The 24464-nt window shown below is 45.1% G+C and overlaps 1 protein-coding gene across 1 annotated transcript in view; it reads right to left on the bottom strand.

Annotated features, from left to right (window-relative positions):
* Nucleotides 1-5112: 5112 nt before the first annotated feature.
* The window catches only part of BBS4 (Bardet-Biedl syndrome 4), a 55930-nt gene continuing 36578 nt past the window's right edge, over nt 5113-24464 (bottom strand). The window contains exons 5-17 of the mRNA XM_021693708.2: nt 23905-23968; nt 22585-22696; nt 21529-21601; nt 16926-16979; nt 15244-15371; nt 12307-12361; nt 11317-11385; nt 10181-10333; nt 9908-10079; nt 8213-8282; nt 7463-7604; nt 6732-6933; nt 5113-6049 (exon numbers count right to left, since the gene is read on the bottom strand). Coding sequence (XP_021549383.2) covers nt 5934-6049; nt 6732-6933; nt 7463-7604; nt 8213-8282; nt 9908-10079; nt 10181-10333; nt 11317-11385; nt 12307-12361; nt 15244-15371; nt 16926-16979; nt 21529-21601; nt 22585-22696; nt 23905-23968 — 1410 coding nt within the window. The 3' untranslated portion in view covers nt 5113-5933. The remainder of the gene's footprint in view (nt 6050-6731; nt 6934-7462; nt 7605-8212; nt 8283-9907; nt 10080-10180; nt 10334-11316; nt 11386-12306; nt 12362-15243; nt 15372-16925; nt 16980-21528; nt 21602-22584; nt 22697-23904; nt 23969-24464) is intronic.

The raw sequence follows: 24464 nt of genomic DNA, 5'->3' as shown, positions 1-24464 counted from the left end.
CTGCCAGATTTAATGTGCTAATATTAATTTGCTAATATATTGTTAAGGACCTTTGTACCCATGTTCATGCAGAATAATGGGCATCATTTCCTTACTCTGTAATGTCTTTTTCCACTTTTGATATCAGGATTATGCTGGCCTCATGAAAACAAGTTGGGAAGCTTTTGTTCCTATTTACTAAAACTTCTTATAAAGTTGGATTTAATAAAATTTGCCAGCTAAATCATCTGGGTCAAGAGTTTACTTCAGGTAGGTTTTGATTTACAAATTCAATTTCTTTGATAGGACTTTTAATATTAAGGCTTTATATTTCATTTCAATTTCAGTATGTTGTTCATTTTCAAAAATGTCTATTGTGTCCAAGTTGTCCATCTTGTTATAAATGGTTCATAATGTTCCTTGATCTTTCTCACTTCCATACGATCTGTAATGCTATCCCCTTCTTCATTCCTGATACCTTCATATCCTGATTTGTCTCCTCCTTTTTCCTTCATCAGTTTAGCTGGGGATTTGTCTTTTTTTTTTTCCATAGAGCTTCTGGCTTTTTAGATCTTTAATATTTGTCTGCTCTGTAGTTATTTAGGGTTTATTTTGCTCTTCTTTTTCTAGCTTACGGTAGGAACCTCTATCACTGGTTTTCTGCCTTTCTTCTGTTCTAATAGAAGCATTTATAAGTTTCCTATAAGTACCGCTTTTAGCTGAGTCCTACAAATTGTGATTTGTTTTCATTATTCAAAATATTTTCTCTTTTGATTTTTTTCTTGAGTTACTGCAAGTGTGTGTTTAGTTTCCAGATACTTTGGGGTTTTCAACATATCTTATTAATTTCTTTTTATTATGTTCAATTAGCCAACATATAATACATCATTAGTTTTTGATGCAGTGTTCAGTGATTCATTAGTTGCACGTAACACCCAGTGCTCATCACCACACGTGCCCTGCTTAATACCCATCACCCGGTTACCCCAACCCCCTTCCCGTCTGTAACCCTGTTTGGTTCCCAGAGTCCAGAGTCTCTCATGGTTTATCTCCCTCTCTGATTTCTTCCCAGTTTTCCTTCCCTTCCCGTGGTCCTCCGCACTATTCCTTATGTTCCGCATATGAGTTGAACCATATGGTATTTGTCTTTCTCTGCTTGGTTTCTTTCTTTTAGTATAATACCCTCCAGTTCCATCTATGTCAGTGCAAATGGTGGGTATTCATCCTTTCTTGTGGCTGAGTAATATTCCATTGTATATATGAACCGCCTCTTCTTTATCCATTCATCTGTTGAAGGGCATCTCAGCTCTTTCCACAGTTTGGCTATTGCGGACATTGCTGCTATGAACATTGGGGTGCAGGTGCCCCTTCTTTTCACTACATCTGTATCTTTGCGGTAAATACCTAGTAGTGCAATCGGTGGGTCGTAGGGTAGCTCTATTTTTAATGTCTTGAGGAACCTCCATACTGTTTTCCAGAGTGGCTACACCAGCTTGCATTCCCACCAACAGTGTAAGAGGGCTCCCCTTTCTCCACACCCTCGCCAGCATCTGTTCTTTCCTGACTTGTTAATTTTAGCCATTCTGGTGTGAGGTGGTATCTCATTGTGGTTTTGATTTGTATTTCCCTGATGGCTAATGATGTTGAACATTTTTTAATGTATCTGTTAGCCATTTGTATGTCTTTGGAGAAGTGTCTGTTCATATCTTCTCCCAAAACAAATAATCCAGTCAAGAAATGGGCAGAAGATATGAACAGACATTATGGATAAAGGGCTGGTATCCAAGATCTATAAAGAACTTCTCAAACTCAACACCCAAAAAACAAATAGTTATTGGTTGTAGTGTTCTGTAAATGTCAATTAAGTCGAGGTGGTTTATATGTCCTTACACTTACTAATTCTAACAATTGCTGAAAGAGGGAGAGCTAACATATCCAACCAAGTTTGTGGCTTTAATTCTATCGATTTTTACTTCATGTATTTTGAAGTAATAATGTTAGGTACATACATATTTGTTATGTTTCTTCTACTGAATTGAACTTTTTATTATTATGAAATGTCCCTCTTTATTTCCGGTAATGCTCCTTGTTTTGAAGTCTACTTTATCTGACATTAATAGAGCTCTCCAGATTTAGGCCTGTAGCTTGAATGGTATAGCTTTTTCCATCCTTTTGCTTTCAGTGGCAGATTTGTTTATCCTTTTTTTTTTTTTTTTTTTTTAATTTGACAGAGACACAGCGTGAGAGGGAACACAAGCAGGGGGAGTGGGAGTGGGAGAAGCAGGCTTCCCGCCGAGCAGGGAGCCCGATGCAGGGCTCGATCCCAGTACCCTGGGATCATGACCTGAGCCGAAGGCAGATGCTTCATGACTGAGCCACCCAGGCGCCCCTCCTTTCTCTACTTTTTAATTGAAATGTACAGTCCAATTACTTTTTTTAGTCTAATCACATTTTAATGTAATTATGGACATGACTGGATTCACATTTAACATTTTGCTATTTATTTTGTCTTTGTCCCATCTTTTTTCTGTTCCTTGGTTTTTTGGGGTTTTTTTTTTTAAGATTTTATTTATTTATTTGACAGAGAGACATAGCGAGAGAGGGAACACAAGCAGGGGGAGCGGGAGAGGGAGAAGCAGGCTTCCCGCAGAGCAGGGAGCCTGATGCGGGGCTCGATCCCAGAACCCTGGGATCATGACCTGAGCCGAAGGCAGATGTTTAACGACAGAGCCACCCAGGTGCCCCATTCCTTGGTTCTTCTTTTCCTGCCCTTTAGAGGAGGAGGGTACTAATTGTATATTTTTTAGAATTTTAATTTCCAGAGGTGCCTGGCTGGCTCAGTCGGAAGAGTGTGCAACTTTTGATCTCAGGGTCATTTGAGCCCCATGTTGGGTACAGAGATTACTTAAAAAAATAAAATCTTAGGGGTCCCTGGGTGGCTCAGTCAGTTGAGCGTCCGACTTTTGGTTTCAGCTCAGGTCATGATCTCATAGGTTGTGGGATGGAGTCCCATGTCGGGCTCTACACTCAGTGGGGAGTCTGCTTGAAGATTCTGCCCCAAACCCCCTCTCTCAAATAAATCTTAAAAAAAAAAAAAAACCTTTCAAGCCTAGAGTTCCATGTACCCCCTTCCTTAGTTAATGTGTTAAACCTCACAATTTTTTGCTTGGAACAGTCATATCATTTTTTAAAAATTAAACCTAGTATTTTATATTTAGCTACTTGTTTATATTTGTTATCTTTGGAGGCTTGGTCCAACATGAGCTACTCTGCTATTACCAGACAATAACAATTCCTCCTTAAAAACAAAATGATCATAGGGGCACCTGGGTGGCTCAGTCTGCTAAGCATCCAATCTTGATTTTGGCTCAGGTCATGATCTCAGCGTTGAGATTGAGCCCCCATCTGGCTCCGGCTCCGTGGTGGCCGTGGAGCCTGCTTAAGATTCTCTCTCTCCCCCTTCTCCCTCTGCCCCTCCCCCCTCCTCAAGAACAAAATGATTATAATCATACATTCCAAAGCTTTACTGTCTTTGGAATGCACTTTTGTACTAATATACTCCATAAAAAGGGCACTTTTCTCATATGCTAGTTTATACTTGCACTTTCCTGCCTCAGTTCAAGCCATCTAAAACCACGTCTGTGTCTGTGATCATGTACTTTGCCTCATTTTCCTAATTCTGTGAAAAACTGTGAGGATATGAGCAACTCCCGTATTAGAAATTAGAATAGCTCCTTTCTCACCAGAGTCAATGAGAAGCTGCGAATCCACATGCCCAAAAGACCGAGCAGGTATGACCTAGTACAGCTGTGCCCCAAAAACAACGTGGGCTTGAACTGTAAGTGGATTTTTTTCAGTAAATGCACTGGAAAATCTTTTGGAGATCTGTGACAATTTGAAAAAAACTCAGATGAACCATGTAGGTTAGAAATACCAAAAAAAAAATTAAAAAATTAAAAGGTATGTCATGAATGCATGGATAACAGTTAAGAGCAGGAGCTCTGCATCCAGGCCTGGGTTCAAATCCTGATCCACCACTTTCCATGGAAAACTCATTATACCTCTCCCAACCTCCACTCCCTCCTTTACAGAGAGGGGATAATAGTATTGCTCTGTTGGGAGGGCTCGGGGAGACCGATCCCTTCCTGAGCCTGTCCTTCCCTGGCCTCCCCGAACACCACTCTCCTGGGTTTGTCTCTATCACTGTGACTTGCTTCTGTCTCCTTTGTGGGCTCTTCTGCTTCTCCCTTTAAATACTCGTTTCCCGCTTTTGGTCCCCCTGGCTTCTTGTTCCTAGCTTTCCTCTGGGGACTCCTTTCAAATCTGTGGTTTCAGCCATCACCCAAATTAAGTTACTCCTGCATCTTTACCTTCAAGCCAGATTTCACACCTGAAATCTAGCTGTTCGTCTACTATCATCATCTGGATGTCTCAAAGATAAACACGTCTAAAACTAGACTCCACAACCCTCCACCCGAGTCCCCCAGTGTCCCTCTTCTCTGGTCTGTGTAACTCTCCCCAGCGGCACGTGCCCACGCGACAGTCTGTTCTCGCCTGCTACCTCCAGCCTCCCAACTCCTGTTGACTTGACCTCCCGAATCTCTCCCAGAGCCCCCTCTCCTCCTCCTCTTAGTTTATACCCTTATTCTCACCAAGACCTTCCAGTTGCAGGCACACTAGACCCCACAGCGAGACAGAGGTGAGCCTTCTCAGTTGCGCAGGGGGTAGACCCCAGGTCTGCCACACACCTGCCGCGGGGTAAGGGACCTGCTGCCGCTATGCTGTCGTCTATCTCTGAGACCCCAGAACCGCAGAGTTTGCTGCTCACTTAGCTGCTGCCTCAGTGTCGAAACAGACCCAGTCATAACATAAAAAACTCCTTCATATGGTTTGGCAATAGGTCTGTCCTCACCTTCAAATTCTGGTGATTATGGGGCACTTTAAGTGCAAAATGGGGACTGGCCCTCATGCAAACTGCTGGCCCCCCATCCCTCGGGGCGGCAGCAGAAGCTATGCGGGCACTAAGCAGGAACTTGGCCATGAGGTGCCTTCTCTGGTTTCAAACTAGTTTTGGAAGCAGGTAAGAGAGGACTGTGATCACAGGTTCTTTTAAAAAGGTTTTATTGTGATCTCTTCTTTTTACACCTAACAACTTTCCCCAAAGGGATGATACATAATCTTTATTCTAAAAAGGACACATAGATGATGTACTGATAGCATCTGGCCAGGGGTATCATTGATTATTTTAAGTAAAAACTAAGAAGCTCTTTTTTTCCTTTTCATCCTTGGTATCGCTACCAGCCCAGCCCTCACTCCTACTTCTCATCATTACTGACATGATCTGGCTCTGCATACGCTCTGATGTCTCTCAAGAACAAGACAGAGGGACTTGTTTGGGATTCCCTTGGACAGGTGCAGCTGGAATATCCAACAGGCTGGGCCTCGATTTATAGAGGTTTTTTTCATCATTTTTTCCCCTTCAATTTAGACTCTTAGAGCTGGATTACTAATCCAAGATCTGTGTTTGCCTTCGGGGCTGACAAGCCGCACAGCCTGAGGGTCACCTCAGCTAAGCCGAGGCTTCACCGTAACAGGGCTCCTGAGCAGAGGTCGGCCTCAGACTTTCCTTCCACAAAGGAAGGGGTCAGTCATCCAGGAGGTCAAAGTCATTTCAAAAGCAAACAGCATCGTGTGCCCTGCTGGCTCTTGGAGCTACAAACACAGAGCCATGAGCCTTGCACTTAATTCTTAAAGGACCTGTCTGGGCTCTCTCCCATCTCCGGGCTGACGGGGCTAACGGGAGGCCGAATCGGCTGCAGGCTCCTTGTGATCATCGTAACACTTCTGCGTCCCCTGGTGCCCAGGGAACACACTGGCCACCTTGCTGCCAGTGTCACATGACCCTTCCTAACCTGCTACATCCTCACCAAAGAAACCCCTACTCCGGGGTCATCCTACTCCTGTTTTTCTCTTATTTGTGCCGATGCTTCAGCTGGGTGTGCTTCCGCAGTGGGCTCTGGCTCCAGAGGCAGAGACGGTGGCTTTGTGAGCTGGGATGTCCCTCCAGCACCTAGTAACGAAACAAATAGTGGGAATTCTCAGTTCCACAATTCTGGAAGAAATCATGATTTTTATTGTCAAATTTCAAAAAGAAACCCCGTTATCTTCTAGAAGCAATGGGATAGTTGGTCCACTTTGCCTTCAAAGACTCACTGAGAAAGATCCTCAGTTACGTGCCCCCATGCTGACTTCTGTAGTCTTGCTTTCATTTCCCGCCTCATCGTAACAGAAGGTGCTGTTGTCTATTGCCAACCTTGAATAGTGTTAAGCCCCAGTGTTTGGGGGTTTTTTTAATAATTTTATTTATTTGAGAGAGAAAGAGTGAGAGAGAGACAGCACGAGCAGGGTGAGGGGCAGAGGGAGAAGCAGACTCCCCGCTGAGCAGGGAGCCCGATGTTTTGGGGCTCGATCCCAGAACTCCGGGATCATGACCTGAGCCGAAGGCAGACACCCAACCAACTGAGCCACCCAGGCGCCCCCAGCCCCAGTATTTTAACCATTCACCTAAGCCTCCCAGGCGCTGTTCCCTACTGCACAACTTGCCTTAAGAAAGCAAGTGCCAATTTGGCCAGCGTATGGCCTTTTTCCCCTTCCAGGAAACACTACTTAGATGTGTTCTGAGTCTGAGCCTCACTTAAAGCTGTCATCTCTCTGCTGGCATGTGCGGCTTGCACCCCTGAGGAGCCTCCTACCTGAGGGGAGCTTCCTGTGTGCAGCTGCTGAAGACATCGCCTGTCCCAGAGCTTGATTAGAGCCCAGAGGCTGCTGGACACCGGCAGCTTTGCTTGTTGAAGTGGTCCGGTGCTTTGACTTGGCATCTTTAACTGGTTTCGTCCAGACCAGTGCCTCCCCAACCTGGAGGGCAGCTCCCAGTTTCTGGGCCATCTCTACCATCTAGTGCTCACATGGGAAGAAAAAAAGTCACAGATATCAGTGGCAGAGACAAGCCTACCTACTTCTTCCTAGGCCTTCCACCTGGGAGTTTAGCTGAAATCGTGTCTGCCGGTAGCAGTATTTGAGGAAGTATTTACTGCAAGGAAATCCTTCTCCAAGAGCAGAGAATACAGATCCCCCCTAGTGGATGGCACGGGAATGCATACAGGGTCTCAGAACCCGACGATCCAACGTCGGTGAGATCCAAGGTCGGTGCGCTACAGGGCTACACTCCTGCCTTTCCCATAAGAGGGGAAGTGGGAGGGGAGCTGCAAGGAGACCCAGACCTCGACTCAGTTGTATTCTATCAATAACATAACTCAGCCTGAATCTCCCCTTACTGCTTTCTTCTAGGAAAGTTCTTCCTCAGGCGGTGACTGACAAGATTTCATGCTGCCAGGAACATCAAAGCTGAAACAGGCATGAACCTTTCGGATACCCTGGCTCGGAAGTCCCCAGACAGCCTCCTGGGAGCTAATAAAGGACACACCTCAGAGTCAAACTCCAGCGAGCCGCTGTCCCTGAGCAGGCGGACGCTCCTCTCCATCTCCTGGTACTGGGCCAGGGCGCCCTCCTTCTCGCCCTGCTTGTACAGCAGCACCGCGTAGTTGAGGTTTACTAAAGGCTTACACCTGTGGCAAACAGGGATTCTGTGGGGCTCAGGCTTTGCAACGGGGCTCATTCAGAGATCCTTCTCGTTGCACGGAAGACCAGGCACAAACTGGTTAAGTAGAGACTTCTCCATTCTACAGCAAGGTGAGAACACCTACTGTGTGGACCTCTGGACAAGCATCACGGCTGCAACTGCCCAACCAGCCAAGCGGGAGGTGGTGGGAGCGAGTCTGCCGTCCCAGCCCTCAACAGCGCCCCCCCTCCCGGGACAGGCTTGAAAACGGGGGTCCCTAGCCTGCTGCCCGGCAGACGCCAGTGGAATGAATCCCAGGAGAGTTAAGTTTATCTTAAGCCAAGCGCAGAGTCCCATCTGCTATTCCAGCCAGCCCATGGCCGTCAGCAGCCCAAGCCCACCGCCATCTCCTTCTCTGGCTCCCCAACTGCTAAACTCGGGGCTGGAAACGTTTTCTCGGAAAGAGCCCGCGTCAGTTCCAGCTGAGCCACGGCGTGCCGAGGCCTGCAGGCTTCCGCGGTTAGGCCTCCGAGAGCAACATCCGAGCTGTGGCGCCACCTGGTGGTTTCGGGGAGTCCAGCCCGCCCCGCTACCACTCCTGCCAGGGCAGCTTACTTGTCCAGGCGGGCGGCTTCTGCGTAGGCTCTCTTGGCGTTCTCTGGATCTTCCAGATTGGTCAGGGCCACTGCAACAAAGAAAGTGGGCACCGCGGCTGGAGAGCCCAGCGTAGAAAACAGAAGGAACGTTTCAAGGCCACCGTTCGCTCAGCCCATCCTTTGCCCTCTCAGCTCCTGAAGCCACGGCCTGCAGTCACGCAGCCTGGACGCCCCAGTGTCGTCATCAGCCCGGACGGCCCCTCCCCGCAGGCAGCCAGTTGACGCGTCTCCAGAACCCTGTTTTTTGCGCTTTCTTTTTGGACACCGCCCTTGTTCAGGTGCAAGTTGTTTCAGGCTTGCCATTTTATCCCCACAGCAAAGTCCCCATCTGCCTCCATCCACTTGCCACAAAGCTGCCGGGGTCGCCCTGACTTACAAACAAATCGGACCGTGTCACCACCTGACTTAAGAATCCTCACTGGTTCTCTGTCACCCAAAACCTTGATCTTTAACTTTTGTTTAGCAACAGAACACAGTCTCCTTTTTAATCAGTATTTTCTGGAAGCCTGTTCTATAAAACAAAGCAAAACAGAGCTGTCTGGAAGTCGAACCCACTCCACCTCCCCACCAGCCATGCGTCACTTCCCCCGGACACATAAGCGGTCCAGGAATACAGCTGAAAAACCTCGGCCTCTAGGATAAAGACCAAAGTCCTTTATCCAAAGGCATTCCGCTCGTGCGGTCCGTGAGGTGGCCCCAGACCATCTCTCCCGACCACCCCCGCACTGCGCTCCACACACAACTGCCGCTCAGGGCAGGGCCCACACGGCCGCTCGGGCCGCACACCGTTGCTCCCAGCTCCTCGGCCACGCTGTGCCGGTGAGTTCCAGCCAAGCCTTCAAAATGCAGTGTGAAGGCCATCTCTACTTTGGGAAGTCAGAACGCTGCTCATGCCTTACAGTCGGGCTGTCTGTTCCCATTCCTGCATCCCCATCAGAACAGAGCTCGCTCCATATTCAGGCAACGCCCAGTGAACACGATTCAATTTGCTTTTGTAACCTTCCTCTTATAAGTAAGAACCCCACAATAATGATTCTAAAAAACCCACCTGAAGACCACACTGTCAATGAGAATATGGAAAAGTGCTTTCAGGCTTACATTTAGTAAGTCTAGTATGTGGAGAAATATCCCCCAGAAATTAGTCAGTACTTTAATGTTTCAGTAATACTCACATTAATAATAATAGACCAATTATGTAATGACAAAAAACCAATAGTTAACATTCATTGGTTATTTAATTATGTAATCCTCCCTCTCTACTATGAGATCCAACCAGTACGCAGTGGAAGGAGGACCCTTCCTAATAAAGCCCAAGCTCTTAACATTCAGTGGTATCTGGAACTTAGTTGGACTCTCTTTTTCTGTCTCTCTCTCTGTATATGTAAATAAATTGTCAAGTCAGGGAAAACAACTGGTAAAACATGAACTAGGGATGATCTTGATTTAACCTGTTGGTCTCTGAGTGAAATGCCCCCAGGCTAGAAGCAACCAGATATTGTCTTCTTTTTCAAGCTCCAGGACACTCAACTAGGCTCTTACAGGATCTGCGAGGCACTGGCTTCTACAGGACATTTAACCACTGACCTCGTAAGATTCTAGATCATTTTCCGTCATCACAGACTACAGAGAGGCTCTCCCCACAAATGTCTCTTACCAGCCAAGAGCATGTAGAGCTCCCCCATCTTTGGCTGGAGGTTGATGGCTGCGCTGAGGAAATGGAAAGCCGATGCATATTGCTGCATGGTCAGGTGGACAAGGCCCAAATTATACAGAATCTTCCAATCGAAGGGAGCCAAGTAGTTGGCTCGCTTCAGGCAGCTGATAGCCTGCGGGGGAGAGAGGGCACCGGATGAGCGGCTGGGGCAAGGCTGGCAGCCCCAGGAACTGCCTGTATGAACACAAACAAGGATGATGGGGAGACACTCACTGCCACGTATTTCTTCTTGCCGAAGAAACACATTCCAATGTTATTCCAGAGCGGAGGACTTTCTGGAACGGCACAAGCTACAACTCTGTATTTGGTGAGGGCAACATCAAAGTCCCCGTGGGTCTGCATCATGCTGCCTGCTGCCAAGATGGCCTGAAAACACAGGACATGAAAAGCCAGTAATGGAGCCATTCCCCAAAGGCTGTCGTTCTGGGTGTAGATACTCAGCAGGCCCGTCAGCAAGGACAGGACGTACACACTTCTTCCGGGCCACAGAAAATATATTCAAGCTCTCAGGACAGATGCTTGGGAGGAATGTCCCCGCACCCACTGTGGCTTTCTCTGGCACAGTACAGAAAAAGAAAAAATGTCAGTGACTTGCCCTGACTCATTTGTTTCCTACTTCTAGTCCAGGAAGTCAGTATCTCAGAGTCAATGCCCTTGCAGTAAAAGCGGCCTTTCATCTGTTCCCCACGGCCCCTACTTGGTACCCCCAAGTGTTCCTGACAACCCAGAAACTGCTGTCTGGCCACTTAAGGTCCATTTCCTTCTGGCACCACCCAGGGGGGTCAGCTGGAGGCCTCCGCAGCCCAGCCCTCGTTTCTCCGAGGAAAGGCGCCCAGGCAGAAGCTGGCAGGATCAGCCTACCATGCCTCCTGTGACAGAGGGACAGGACCGGGTCCGCACCCTTTGTCAAAGCCCGTTCTGCTGCATCTCCCTCCATGACGTTCATCCACCCACTGCACAATCTCAGCCCCAGAGTCCTATCTGGACAAGAGTTGTCCTCGCAAATTCATTAAGAACCCAGAAGTCATTTCACCAGAATCTCCTCGGACAGTAGTTGTAGAGACCTTGCTCATTTCCTGGTAACACATGGACCTTCACCGGCACAACAATTTCACTGTCTGCCTGACAGACAGGCCTGTGACAGTAAATGTGCGCTTGGAGAAAATAAGCAGCAGAGCGCTAACACTTTACAATATGTTCAAAAAAGAAAGGCCACGTCTGTTTATAATTTTTCTAAGAAGCACGTAATTTCTCAGGTATCCAAACTGCTTTCTAGGGCCAGGTCAGCTCTGGCAGCAGTGGGAGCGTCTGTGTGAAGGCTCTGGGGTTTGACAGCCTACGTACAATACCTTGTAGTTGGTAGGGTCATAAGTCAGTGCATTTCCAAGATGTTCAAATGCCTTCTGGTAAATACCGAGCTTGGAGAAAAAGCAAACCAGAGAATTACATCAGTGGGGAGACAGCAGTTAAGGAGTCTGGCCAACCATGCCCCGAACAGCAACACCCAGGCTTTCTGGTTGTCATGATAAAAAAAAAAAAGAGCTACAAGAGACCAGATAAAAAAAAAAAACTAAAAATCCCCATATTTGTTGATTTGTCCCCTGAAGGTCAAAGTTTCCATCTGCCGGGAGCCCCTATGCTCTGCACTGATGCCTCCCTGGCAGGAAATGGGCAGGTAAGCCTCACTCCCCAGGGGCCAGCCTCCAAGCCAAAGCCCAGGAAGGCCCAGGAGTAAGCTTCAGAAAACAAAAGAGACAGAAAGGCCACCCGAGAGGCAGAGCTGGTGGACCAGCTGTGCAGGGCACTTGAGGAGCTTGGGGGGAGCGGGCAGGGAGACAGCCTCAGGGGTGCCAGGCTGGTAGAGAGAAGTGGAGGCACTACAAGAAAGCCATTCACATGCGGGAAAACGTGGAGGGGAGAGGAGACTTCTCATTCTAGCCAGCGCTCTTCCTGCTCTTTCCCGTAGCACCTGGCTGGGCAGAAGCAGCAGCGGAAACGGCCCCAGCCCCAGCCCTGCTGGTGCTCCGCTGACTCACAGCTTCTCCCACAACAACACGATGCCAGCCCCGCCCCCCCAAGTTATTTCTCATATCTGCCCTTTCCTTACATGGGTAAGAATTAGAACTGCAGTAGCCTCGAACAGACTTATTTGCCTGATTCGAATGCAGAAAATTCATTCCTTTAGCAGACAAAGAACATCAAATGCAGACAGTAAGGTTCACGTGCTTCCTACGACCTTTAGTGAAATGTGTTAAACTCAAAGTGCAGGGACGCGACAATCCACACAAATCCAAAAGCATTTCTAGCATCAGTGCATGAATGAGTAGAGTTCTCATTACCTGTAAGTAGAGTAGTCCTAAAGTTGTAAGAAGTTCCGTATTTTCTGGTGAGAACCTGCAACACAGAGACCCAAAGAGAGTGCTCAGAGGGAAACAAGATGTTTATGAGACACCGAGATCCCTGCCCGCTGACGCGCCCTCGTGCTGCACCTGGAGACACTCTTGTGCCTCCTACTCCCCGTGAAAATTTCTGAGGGTGATCTGGGAATTTCCTCCAAAAGTGGTCCTCTCGGGGCGCCTGGGTGGCTCAGGCGTTAAGCGTCTGCCTTCGGCTCAGGTCATGATCCCGGGGTCCTGGGATCGAGCCTCGCGTCAGGCTCAGCGGGAAGCCTTCTCCCTCTCCCACTCCCCCTTCTTGTGTTCCCTCTCTCGCTGTCTATCAAATAAATAAATAAAATCTTTAAAAAAAACAAAAACAAAACAAAAGTGGTTCTCTCAACCCTGGCTACAGGATGGATTGCCCAGCAAGTAAGAAATGGGACTTGGAATCCAGACTCCTTTGTCAGGACCCTTCCTTAGGGCCAAAGTCCTAAGAACCACCTATGGAATATTCTCTGTGACTGTCCCTGATTATACAGATAAAATTAAAGACCGATGCTCCATAAATCAAGTCCGTCTAAAACACACAGTTGTAGTCAGTTCCCTCTTGTAGGTTTGTAGGGCTTTTTGTTTTATTTTTCTGGCCTCACTGTACTGACAGTACCAGCAGTTTTCTGTGTGTTTAGGATCCCAACGGCCCTAATGCTCTGCTCTCCACATTAAACAAAAAACCATACTAAATAGCCAAACGAAAAAAAGAAGTAAGACACAAACCAGCTCAAGGAAAAAATTAGCCTTTGGCTTTGGGAAGTAAACACTGATTTAAGTAAAAGATTATTTGCTTGGGGCGCCTGGGTGGCTCAGTCGGTTAAGCGACTGCCTTCGGCTCAGGTCATGATCCCAGGGTCCTGGGATCGAGCCCCGCATCGGCTCCCTGCTCCGCAGAGAGCCTGCTTCTCCCTTTCCCTCTGCCTGCCACTCTGCCTACTTGTGCTGTCAAATAAATAAATTAAAAAAAAAAATCTTTAAAAAGATGATTTGCTTTCCCAGTCCCTCATTGATCCTTCCCTCTGTCACAAAACCTAAGCAACACTGAGCTGAGATGTTCTGTCTGTAGGATCATCAGCAGTTTCAATAGTGAAAATGCCAAAAGGCAAGGAACAGCGTCTCCTGCTTCTAAGGACCGAGTGGGGCACTGATGACCTATGGGGAGACCAGACCAAAGGGCCAAAGCCCCAGCCAGAGGAAGCATGAGCTGGCCAAACAGAGCGTACTCAGTTCAACTGAGTATTTGCCCTTCGCTTTCTGCCATAATAAATATCCACTTTGATCACCTCCCACCCACAAACCAATTACGTTACTTCCCTGATTTTGGTGGCATCCCCCTTGGCCCCCACCAAAACATGACTACCATCTCCAAAGCAATGGGTCATAAACAATGGTCTCCATTCTCAGTGAGGTTCCAAATGTTCAGCTGTCCCCTTTTTCCCTCAGGAATTATACTGACTTAAGTCCTTGATGAGTCCTGGAAGAATGTCACCCTCCAGATTTCTGTGAGCTAATCTCAAAGAGACAACTTTAAAAGGCAGAAGGCTTTCTTCCACCGAGCACCATAGACACTTAAAATATGCTACATGGGCTCCTTCCTATTTGTCCCTATAAACTTAGCCTCTTGCTGACAACTCTCTTGTAGCTTAACAAATCAAGGGATATTTTTTTAAAGATTTATTTATTTTAGTGGGGAGAGGGGAGAGAGAGAGACTCTCAAGCAGACTCCCTGCTGAGCAGGGAGCCCAGCGAGAGGCCTGATCTCACAACCCTGAGATCATGACCTGAGCCGAAATCATGAGTTAACCGACTTAGCCACCCACGTGCCCCAAACCAAGGGATTTTTATGTCTTTTTAGACACAAAATGTGGTTGAAGAAAATTCAGAAGAGTGTTGTGACTGGTATAACCAGAAAAGTGACTGCTGTGGTAGAAGACAAAGGTAATTAACAGAAATCTAAGTTTAGTTCAGAGACTAATTATCAGGAATAATACACTGTGGCCACACATCCTGTTCAGTGACAAAACAAACGAGACATTTTGCTACAGCTATCCCACTTAAAATAAACAAGACCCTATACAAAAAAGACAAGATAGTATGTGTCCCAGGAGAAGAAACTTGGAACACCATCCTGGTAAAGCCAGTCCGTTCCATTATCAATAGGGGTTTGGCCTACCCTAATGATATTAAAAAAAAAAAAAAAAAAAAAAACCAAGGTATCGGTCTCATGTTAATAAATGCCACATGTTTATTAGTGAATCAGGAGATTTCTGACTCCAATGTCTCCGGAAACAAGATCTGCTATAAAGTTTAAAACCACAATGGCAGACTACCAGCTGACTCCAAAATCTATCCTCTCCTTCCTCCTGAGCAAGTGTGTACCCACTTCCCTTGCAGCTAGTGGCCACTTCACCTCACAAACCATGGGATGTGAGCAGGAATGATGTGTGCAACTTCTAAACCATTAAAACCTTACTTCGAGCTGCTTACTCGGTAGTTTCCTGTACCACTGCCCCTCATCACAGCCTGGAACATGGATACCACATTAAGTCAGCTTCAACTATGCAGGTGAAGGCAAAACTGAAGGAATGGTGGGTTAATAAAGAATCTGGATCCCTGATCGATCTTGTGGAGAACTGTCCAGCTAGGCTAGACTAGCCATACTGATAGGTGAGAAACCCAAGTCTTCCTTATGTAAGCAAACCACTGGGAGCTTCTAACCTTAGCTTGAGCTTGACTCATGTAACTAATAATCTGTCACGGTAATCCGTAATCAGTCTTAAGCTTGGGGGTTCCTATGTCTGCTCCCATTTATTTTCTCATTGCCTTAAAGAAAACAGACATACTTACTCCACTGCTTTCTTATAGATTTCAATGGCCTTGTCCAAGTCTCCCTCCAGCAAGTGGATCTTCCCCAGCATTATGTAAGTCAAATCATGCCTGTTAAGATGGAGGGCATTGTGCAGCTGGTCTTGTGCCTAATAAGATTGATGGAGTAAAGAGAACCCAATCACTACCACGAAAGGACAATGGTTTGGTGTGGCTACTGTAAAGACAGAGCTCCTGCTGTACTCAGGCAGGAACACGGCATCTCAGCGAACAGCCCCTACTACCCCAAAACACTACAACATACCAAAACTCCTTGATGACAGGACAGCTGGCAACACGAGGTGTCTGCCTCTGGAGCCACGTGGGAGAGTTTTTTATACATGATGATTAACCTTTCTGAGCGTCTTCTGCTTCTTGATAGTCATACCCATGGCTCACACTTCATAATTCAAAGGAGTGCCGTAGTACAGAATAGAGCACTGTCCTGAATTCGATCCCAGCTGCACCACTGATGAACTGCACAACCTCCCCCGGAGTGGACCTCATTTTCCTCACCAATAGTTTGATAAATGAATGAACGCACTGTTCTCCTTTATTCACTCAACATGTATCCATTGAGTACCTACTGTTCTAGGGTACTAGGGATACGAGAGCTAACAAAACAAATTCCTTGCCCTGGAAGAGCTTTATCCTAATCGATGACCAAAAGGGCTTTAAGTCATTCACTGATTCAACAAGTATTTACATCAATGTCAAGTATTATATTTGTTAGCTTTACAGTAAAATATAATTCTCCTTCTTTTCAGTACAGGTCTGACCAAAAACCAATCCCACCTCTCCCGTGGCTCAGAATAATCCTATGAATAGAAATGCACTTGCTTGGAATATTCTCTGAGGAGAAAACTCTCCTAAGCAAGCATGTAACACTATAGATCTGCCCAGGAAACCTAAGGAGACCCATTAAAAATATAAGTTCTTACATGGAAAATAATGTTAAAAACAGTAACTGTCAGAAATCAGATCCACTTAAAACTTAAATTCATTTCCAATAACCTTAAAAACTATAATCAGTTGCCGTCAGACCATAAAATAGCTCACACAGTCATGATTACACTTTTAAGACCTAAGGGTTCACTTTTTGATATCTAAGTTTTATTGAACATGTTTCTTTTTTTTTTTTTAAGGAATTTTAAAGATTTTTATTTATTTATTTAACAGAGATAGAGAGAGAGCACAAGTAGGCAGAGCGGCAGACAGAGGGAGAGGGAGAAGCAGGCTCTCCGCCAAGCAGGGAGCCTGATGCGGGGCTCGATCCCAGGACCCTGGGATCATGACCTGAGCTGAAGGCAGCTGCTTAACCAACTGAGCCACTCAGGTGCCCTGAACATGTTTCTATACTGGAAAATTACAGTGGGGATGGAAGAGAGGAGAGAAGCGATTCGACTGTAATTCCCTCATAATATTTCTAGAGTTTGTCATTTTCTTGCTAAAATCAGAAAAGAAAAAGAAAAAAAAAAGCAGATGGATGAAAAATGAGAATAAATACGGGGATAAATGTATGGCACTTTCCATTTTTGCTGCCAAGATCTCTACAAGCACTGCTCAGGAATGACACACCACGAGGGATGGCACCTCCGCAGCGAGCAGCCCACGGTGCGCCCCCAGCCCGGCGCCCGACCGCCACCACCACTCCCACACAGTACCTTACTGAACTGTTTCAGATAAATGTAGCAGACTCCCACGTTGTGACAGATCTCCTACACACAGAAGATAGCATAGGTGTAAACTCCGCAGTTACTACCAGAATGACACGACAGGCATCTAGACTGTTACTGTCTAGCAAAGCTTACATTTTAAGTGGCACTACAGGTAGTTTTTTATAAGATTTCATACTTAAATACACTTAATTCTATAAAATGGGCTCTTTAATATTAAAAACTCAGATTATAAGAGATAAAATCAGAATGAACAGGTGATCTTCCTGGATCTCAGAGGCACACACCCAGCCCCAGGCCTGCCTTCTCTAAGAGCTGCCCCCTGCCCTCCTCTCAGAAGACATTGCCCACAGCCCCTGCTCCACCCCTAAGTGTGTGTGTGTGTGTGTGTGTGTGTGTGTGTGTGTGTGTGCCGACCAGATTCCTTCTCCTAGGAATCTGGGACTTGACCAGGTGGTGTGGACTCGGGGACCGACAACAGCATCTGGAGGCCGCTGAGGCGGAATACATGTCATTGAAGCCAATCTGCTGAAGTCTACAAACCCTGGCCCACAGGCCAAATCCATCCTCTGCTTTTCTTGTAAATAAAGTTTTACTGGAACACAGCCACGACGACTTGTTACACATTGCCTACAGAACTTTCACACTAGAACTTTAGAGTTAAGTAGCTGCAGTAGAGACTGTATGAAGCCACAAAGCTTAAAATACTCACTAGGCCCTTTACAGAAAGTGTGCCAATGGCTGACCTACAAAAAGAAAAAACTGAAGCAGAAATGCAGAGTAGGCTACCTTGGTTACTAACAGCTTTCCAGTTCTAGTTCACCTTGAGTTCTATAGAATCTCTCAAGTTCCCTTATATTGAATCTCCCTTTATTAGCAGCAGCTTCAGAGAAAGGAGGAAGCAAGGGTGAGGGAAGTGCTCTATGGAAACAGTGAGGACTTTCTGTTAGTAGTGGAGAGGTGTGGAAGCACATTTAGACCCAGAAGTGTCCCTGTCGGGCAAAACACGGACCCCAGGGCTCAGAGACAAATGGTTTAAAAATGTGTTCCAAGTCTCCTAAAATAACAAAAGAGGGATCATTGATGGAGTACCTACTTCACATCAGGCTCTATGCCAGATGGCTTTCATATATGTATTACTTTAATTTCCCCAGCAAATCTGAAACACATAACAATTCTGATTTGAGAGAGAAGAAAATTGAAGGTCAGAGAGGTTAAGTAGTTTTCCTAACTTGAGACAAAGTGTCAGCACTAGGATTTTTTTTCTTTTTTTAGGTCTAAATCTTCAGAAGAATTTCAACTATACATAAATGTAGACAGAAACACCATGGACTCATCACTGTCCCAACAACCATCCAATCCATACTCCCATCTACCCCACTACTTGACAAAATGCCAGCTAGCATAACATCCACAAACGTTTTATTATGTATTTCTAAAGGACAGGTCTTTTTTTTTTTTTTAACTACCTACAATACCATTATCATACCTGAAAAAAAAAATAACTGCTTATATCAGACATTGAGTCATGTTCAAGAAGCGTAAAACCTACAAATTTTTTATTTTATTTTATTTATTTATTTGAGAGAGAGAATGAGATAGAGCATGAGAGGGGGGAGGGTCAGAGGGAGAAGCAGACTCCCTGCTGAGCAGGGAGCCCGATGTGGGACTCGATCCCAGGACTCCAGGATCATGACCTGAGCCGAAGGCAGTCGCTTAACCAACTGAGCCACCCAGGTGCCCCTACAAATTTTTTTTCTTAAATAACAATCCAAATAATGTCCACACACTGCAAAGCACTGGGACTTGAACTCAGGCCCGCCTCCAAAACTTGTGTCCTTTCCATTTATCCATAACAATGTACACAGGGAGCTAGAGAGGAGAAATGTATCCATGCTTGCCCTTTAAGTGCCCTAAAGCTAACTAACCCCTAACTCTTTAAAAATCATTTGTCACAGGGGCGCCTGGGTGGCTCAGTTGGTTAAGCAACTGCCTTCGGCTCAGGTCATGATCCTGGAGTCCCTGGATCGAGTCCCGCATCGGGCTCCCTGCTCGGCAGGGAGTCTGCTTCTCCCTCTCCCACTCCCCCTGCTTGTGTTCCCTCTCTCGCTGTGTCTTTCTCTGTCAAATAAATAAATAAAATCTTTAAAAAAAATAAAATAAAATAAATAAATAAATAAAAATCATTTGTCACAGATATTACTTGAGAAGGCAGCAGCAACAGGCCTTAAACAAACTGATGACAAAGGAAATTTGAAAAGGAAAACAGAACAAATAAGAGTTAAATCGTGTCTTTCACAGAATGAGGGAATCCAGCAGACATCCTGCAAAAGGCAGCCGGAGAGTGGAAGAATCACAGGCCTGAAGTGAGGAATCTCAGAGTCTAGGCCTGAGTCCTAGCTCTGGTTCTGCCACCACCTCACTATGCCCCCTTCGGCAAGTCACTCCAGCTAGCCAAATCCTCAGCTTCTCACCCCTCTCAGGTCAACAGGTAAATTCTCCCTACTGAACAGAGCTGTTCCAAAAGTCAAATGAGATACCAGCAGGAGGAATTATTATCCCCTGCTGCAGCCGCGTTGTGGGATGCCCTGATAAGTCCAAGAAAGTAGGGCTACAGGGTCTTCTGTGGCCACAGGAACTGAAGAAACAAGTAGGACACAGAGTGGCAGTTCAGGGCATGACCACCTCTACTCGCGCCAATGGAATGGCTATCCCAAGTGAGTCAGTAATAGCAGAATGAGCGCTTTCAACCAACTGGATGGACTAACAGATACTCTCATAACCCCTGTGTGACTCTGAGCTTTCCTGTTCCACTTCCTCCCTATCTTCCTCTACAGGCTCTCTTCCTCTTCAGCTCAGGCCTTCCACACTTTTTCTTGGGTTCCAGCCTCAGCTCACTGAAGAGTGATCTCATCCAATTTCATGGTTTTAATCATCACCTTTATACTGTTGACTCCAAAATGGGTATCTCTAGCCCAGAACACCTGAGTTTCAGATTTCTATATCCAGGCATGCATTGGACACATCTCAATTTAGATACCCTACCAGAAGCTAAAACTCATCATGTCCACAATCTTAAAGACAGGATTTAGCTCTGACTGGTTATCATCCTCCTCTCCCAAAACTGCCTTCTCTTCCTTCCTGTATTTCCTATTCTAGTTGATTGTCCCATAATCCACCAATCCATCTGCATATCTCCAAGGCACAGCCCAGTGCCTTTCATGTAGCAGACACTCATTTGTTGAAAGAATGACTAAATGAATGAAAGAGTAAATGAATTTTCCCTTATCGGTGGTTTCACTTTGGCCTTTAGCTATAAAATACCTGGTGGCATCTCTGTCTTCAGACCTACAGAAGTGACCAACAAACTGAAACTTCTCAAAAATAATAGTGCTGTAAGAACTGCAGGGAAATCCATGCTAGCTCTCTGTACTAACCAATCGAATCCTTCACACATAGAGATAGGTCTTTCCAAGAGTCCTCAGCTACTTGAAAAAAATCAACAGCCTGAGAAAGAAGAACCAAAACAAAGAGAGGAAGGAAAAGGTAATTCTGGAAGGCAGAACAAAACTTAAAGAGTCAGAGACATGGAGAGGCTATGTCTCTTAATGTACAGCAGAAAGGCAAGGAGGGGGAATATGTGAGATACAAGTTAAGAGCCACAGGAAACAAGTACAGAACACGTTTAATACAGTGGAAAACAGTGTGGCACATGCCGCTGCTTAATATCCACTCTCCCTGTTGTCCTTCCTAAAAGACCCTAACTTTGTTTAGAGTGTCAATGTGTCCAACGTAAAAACTACACGTCCCAGCCTTCCTTAAAGGGGTGGGAATGGTTGATATCACACAAGTGGCAGTCTGTTGGGGATTTCTGGGAAAGCTATACTTTCCTAATATAGGCTATGTCTTTTTCTCTTTGTTGTTTCCTTTTTCTCCCTGCCTGGAATGATGATGTGATCTTAGAGCTGCAGCAGACGACTTGTGAACATGAAGAAAAAGCCTCAGCCTTGACATCCTTGGACCACCAAGTCAATGTTGACAACTACTCACCTGGACTGGTTTCGTGAGAAAAAATAAACCCCTAACTGGTAAAGCCAATGTTTAGTCAGAATTTTTATTGCAGTTATAATCCCTGACTGATACAAAGGGATAATGGAGGAGAAAAAAAAAAAAATCAAAGAACTACTCAAAACTTCCTTGACCCAAAATAGGGCAAGGATCCTTAGAGAAAAGCCAACTGAGGGTCTACAGATGAGGGGAAAAAAAGAAAAGAAACACCTCTAGACAACGATGATTGATATTTCAGAACTCCAATGAAAAAATCCTCAAAGCTTATAGAGAGGAAAGTGGAGTTATCAACAAGAGTCAGACTGGTAAGAGACTGCCCGAAAACCAGGCAGCAATGTCTGCTAAGTTATGAGGCAACATGACTTTGATCTTATGCTTAGTTAAATCATCAATCAAGGGTGAGGATAAAATAAAGACATTTTGGGCATGTAGGGTGTTCAGTAGCCATAACAAAAGACAGCCATATGACAAATGGAACCATTAGCACATCACTAATAACAAAAACTTCAAGTTCTCTACTCACCCAATCTTTCTGGTTAAGTTTAGCTGCTTCATTATATACTTCAATGGCAGCTTTATGTTTTCCCAAAAGAAATCTGTGGAAGAGATACATTTTCTTTAATTATTAACTCAAAGCTTTTACAGGACTAACTCCACTAGTCCCTCATTTGACTAATATTCCATCCAGGAGAGAATTCTGGAAGCCTCTTCCCTATTAGCCAGCTGTGCTGTTTTGGCGAATGAGGCTGGCATATATCAATAACAGAAGCTCTTTTGGTAGGGGCTGCACTAATCGCTGTCCCAGGGTCTTGGTCTCACTCTACACCAAATTTAGTGAAAGTCTTCTGTAATTTATTTTCTGCAATGTACCACAAATGTAGAACAAAAAAGAAACAAGCTAAAAAATATATATATATATATACACACACCAGTTAAGCAAGAGCTGCCAGCATTCATCATCACCATCTACTTAAGGGACATCCCCTTCCCTTCCAAGACTAAATCTCTTGGCTTGATGTTGGATCACAGTTCTAAAAGAGAGGCAAAGGCAATCAGGGCCTCTATGCAAAGACAGTGCAAGTATGACAGTAGGTAAGAAAGTGGGGATGGGAACCCCATGGATACTTTATGGCTCAGGAGTAGAAAAACTATCAGTGTACCTAACAGCGTATAAAGACTAGAGGTTGACTATATCCAGGAACTGTCAGGACATCCACTCAACAAACACTTACTAAAACTTACTATGTCAAGTAACAGACTACGTGTTGGAACAGCAGATGAAAGAAATTTTACAGGTTGCCAGTAAGATTAGGGGACTGAGGGAACAAGATGTCACTATTTGTATGATAAACAGTATCAGGCTTTCCCCATCACACTACACTACACAATGTTTGAAATACTCATTGTTAACTCATTTTCTCAAATTTCAAAATCAATCCACTCTTTAAAGTGAATCCCATTGAGCAACTCTCCCTCTATGTACCAGGCTGATCAGGCTGCCAGAAGCAGCCTCTGCCTGAGAATGCATTCTGCAGTGTTCTCTGGAGTGCCCCAGGGCTTGCAGGCAGCAAATACTCACAAAGATCTGGCCACCTGCTTGAGGTTATCAGCACACTGAGGGCTGAGAACAGCACAGGTCTGAAAGAGTTCTAGGGATTCTTGGATATTTCCTTCCAGGCGAAATATTAATGCTGCCAAGAAACAGAAACACAAAAAAAATCATCACATTCTGGGGAGAACAGAGTCTGGTATCAGAAAAATTGGAGAAGAGGGAGTTAAGAAATCATACCAAAGAAATCCTTTGGATAATTCTAGCTTTAACACAATCAGATATGACCTCAGGTAGGCTGAAACAAGTAGCAAAGTTGTTAACGATCTAAAACTTTTTTTAATAAGATAAACCGACCTACTCCATTCCCAGCATCCACCATGCAGATAACCAGGTGCCTTGAAAATTATCCCACAAATTCTTCAAAATAAGGACATTCCTGGGCTTCCCCATCAAACACTCTATTCATCATGATAATCCACACTTCCAACCGCCTCCAACCAGCAGTTTCCAGAGAATACCCAAACAGGGAAAGTGCAATCAAGGAGATTCTGGCCGCGAATGAACTAATATTTTGGACCTGGCTTTCAGTATAGCAACCAAACTGAATCAGTAATTTTTCCCAGGCTTAAATTTTTAGAAGAATTTACATGTTTAAGTATTATGAGGCACTGAGAGTCCGGAACTTGTAATATTGGGAATAAAAGAGCATTTTTTTTTTTGCCATGATATCCTAGATGTGTCAGTATCTTACAAATTATGTCAGAAAATTGTATATTAATCTGAAGGCTACCAATCCAATGAGTGGTAAACAAAACCATTCATTTACGCCAAAGAATCAAAAGGAAAGTTCCTAGAAAAACTAAAGATGCTAAAGAGTAAAATTTCAGTCAGTGGTTCCTATATTTGGTTTCTGATAAATTTCATCTATTCTCTGCTTTACCCTCTATACCTCTAGGTTTCTTCCCTTCATCCTAACACCCTTATAAAAAATCCTCAAGCCTTTCCTCATCTCTTTTAGCCTGACTACAAGGAGCCCTTCCAGAAGCCCCTTCTGGACTTGAAGCTGCTGCCTGAGACAGGGACCCTAACATGCACTCTGAAAACACTAGCCAGACACTAGAGAATGGGGGGGGAAAGGACAGCAGCAAATTTTTTTAACAGAATCTGTCATTTCTGATGTCAAATCCCTCACAAGAATTATGTTCTGATTTCAAACAACATAATACTCAATAAGACCTTTGTAGAACGTTTGGAACTTAAAGTGCTTCATAGGTAGTTTGCTCTTCTTTCAGAACCTAGGCAAAGTATTCATTTCTCTAGCAAGAAGAGAAGAAATACATGTCTTACCTTGGACATAGATAGCATATTCACATAAGCCCTGAGTCTCCTGAAGTTGCTCCTTGATAACAGCCTGAAAGAGGAAGAAAAATACTTCTGAGTAGTAGTTCAGAGCCTTGAAGTGTTTTTAAGAAAAGGTAGACATTGGCTGTGAGACAGGAGTCCATCAAAATCCTAGAGGAGAACACAGGCAGCAACCTCTTTGACCTCGGCCACAGCAACTTCTTACTAGACACGTCTCCAAAGGCAAGGGAAGCAAAAGCAAAAATGAACTATCGGGACTTCATCCGGATAAAAAGCTTTTGCACAGCAAAGGAAATAATCGACAAAACTAAAAGGCAACCTATGGAATGGGATAAGATATTTGCAAATGTCTTATCAGATAACGGGCTGGTATCTAAAATCTATAAAGAACCTATCAAAACACCCAAAACACAAAAAGTCTAGTCAAGAAACGGGCAAAAGACATGAACAGACATTTCTCTAAAAAAGAAATCGAAATGGTCAACAGACACATGAAAAAATGCTCTACCTCACTCAGCATCAGGGAACTACAAATCAAAGCCACA

The sequence above is a fragment of the Neomonachus schauinslandi genome, chromosome 9 (genome assembly GCF_002201575.2).
Source record: "Neomonachus schauinslandi chromosome 9, ASM220157v2, whole genome shotgun sequence".
NCBI lineage: Eukaryota > Metazoa > Chordata > Mammalia > Carnivora > Phocidae > Neomonachus > Neomonachus schauinslandi.
This window is presented reverse-complemented; position numbering and strand designations above follow the sequence as displayed.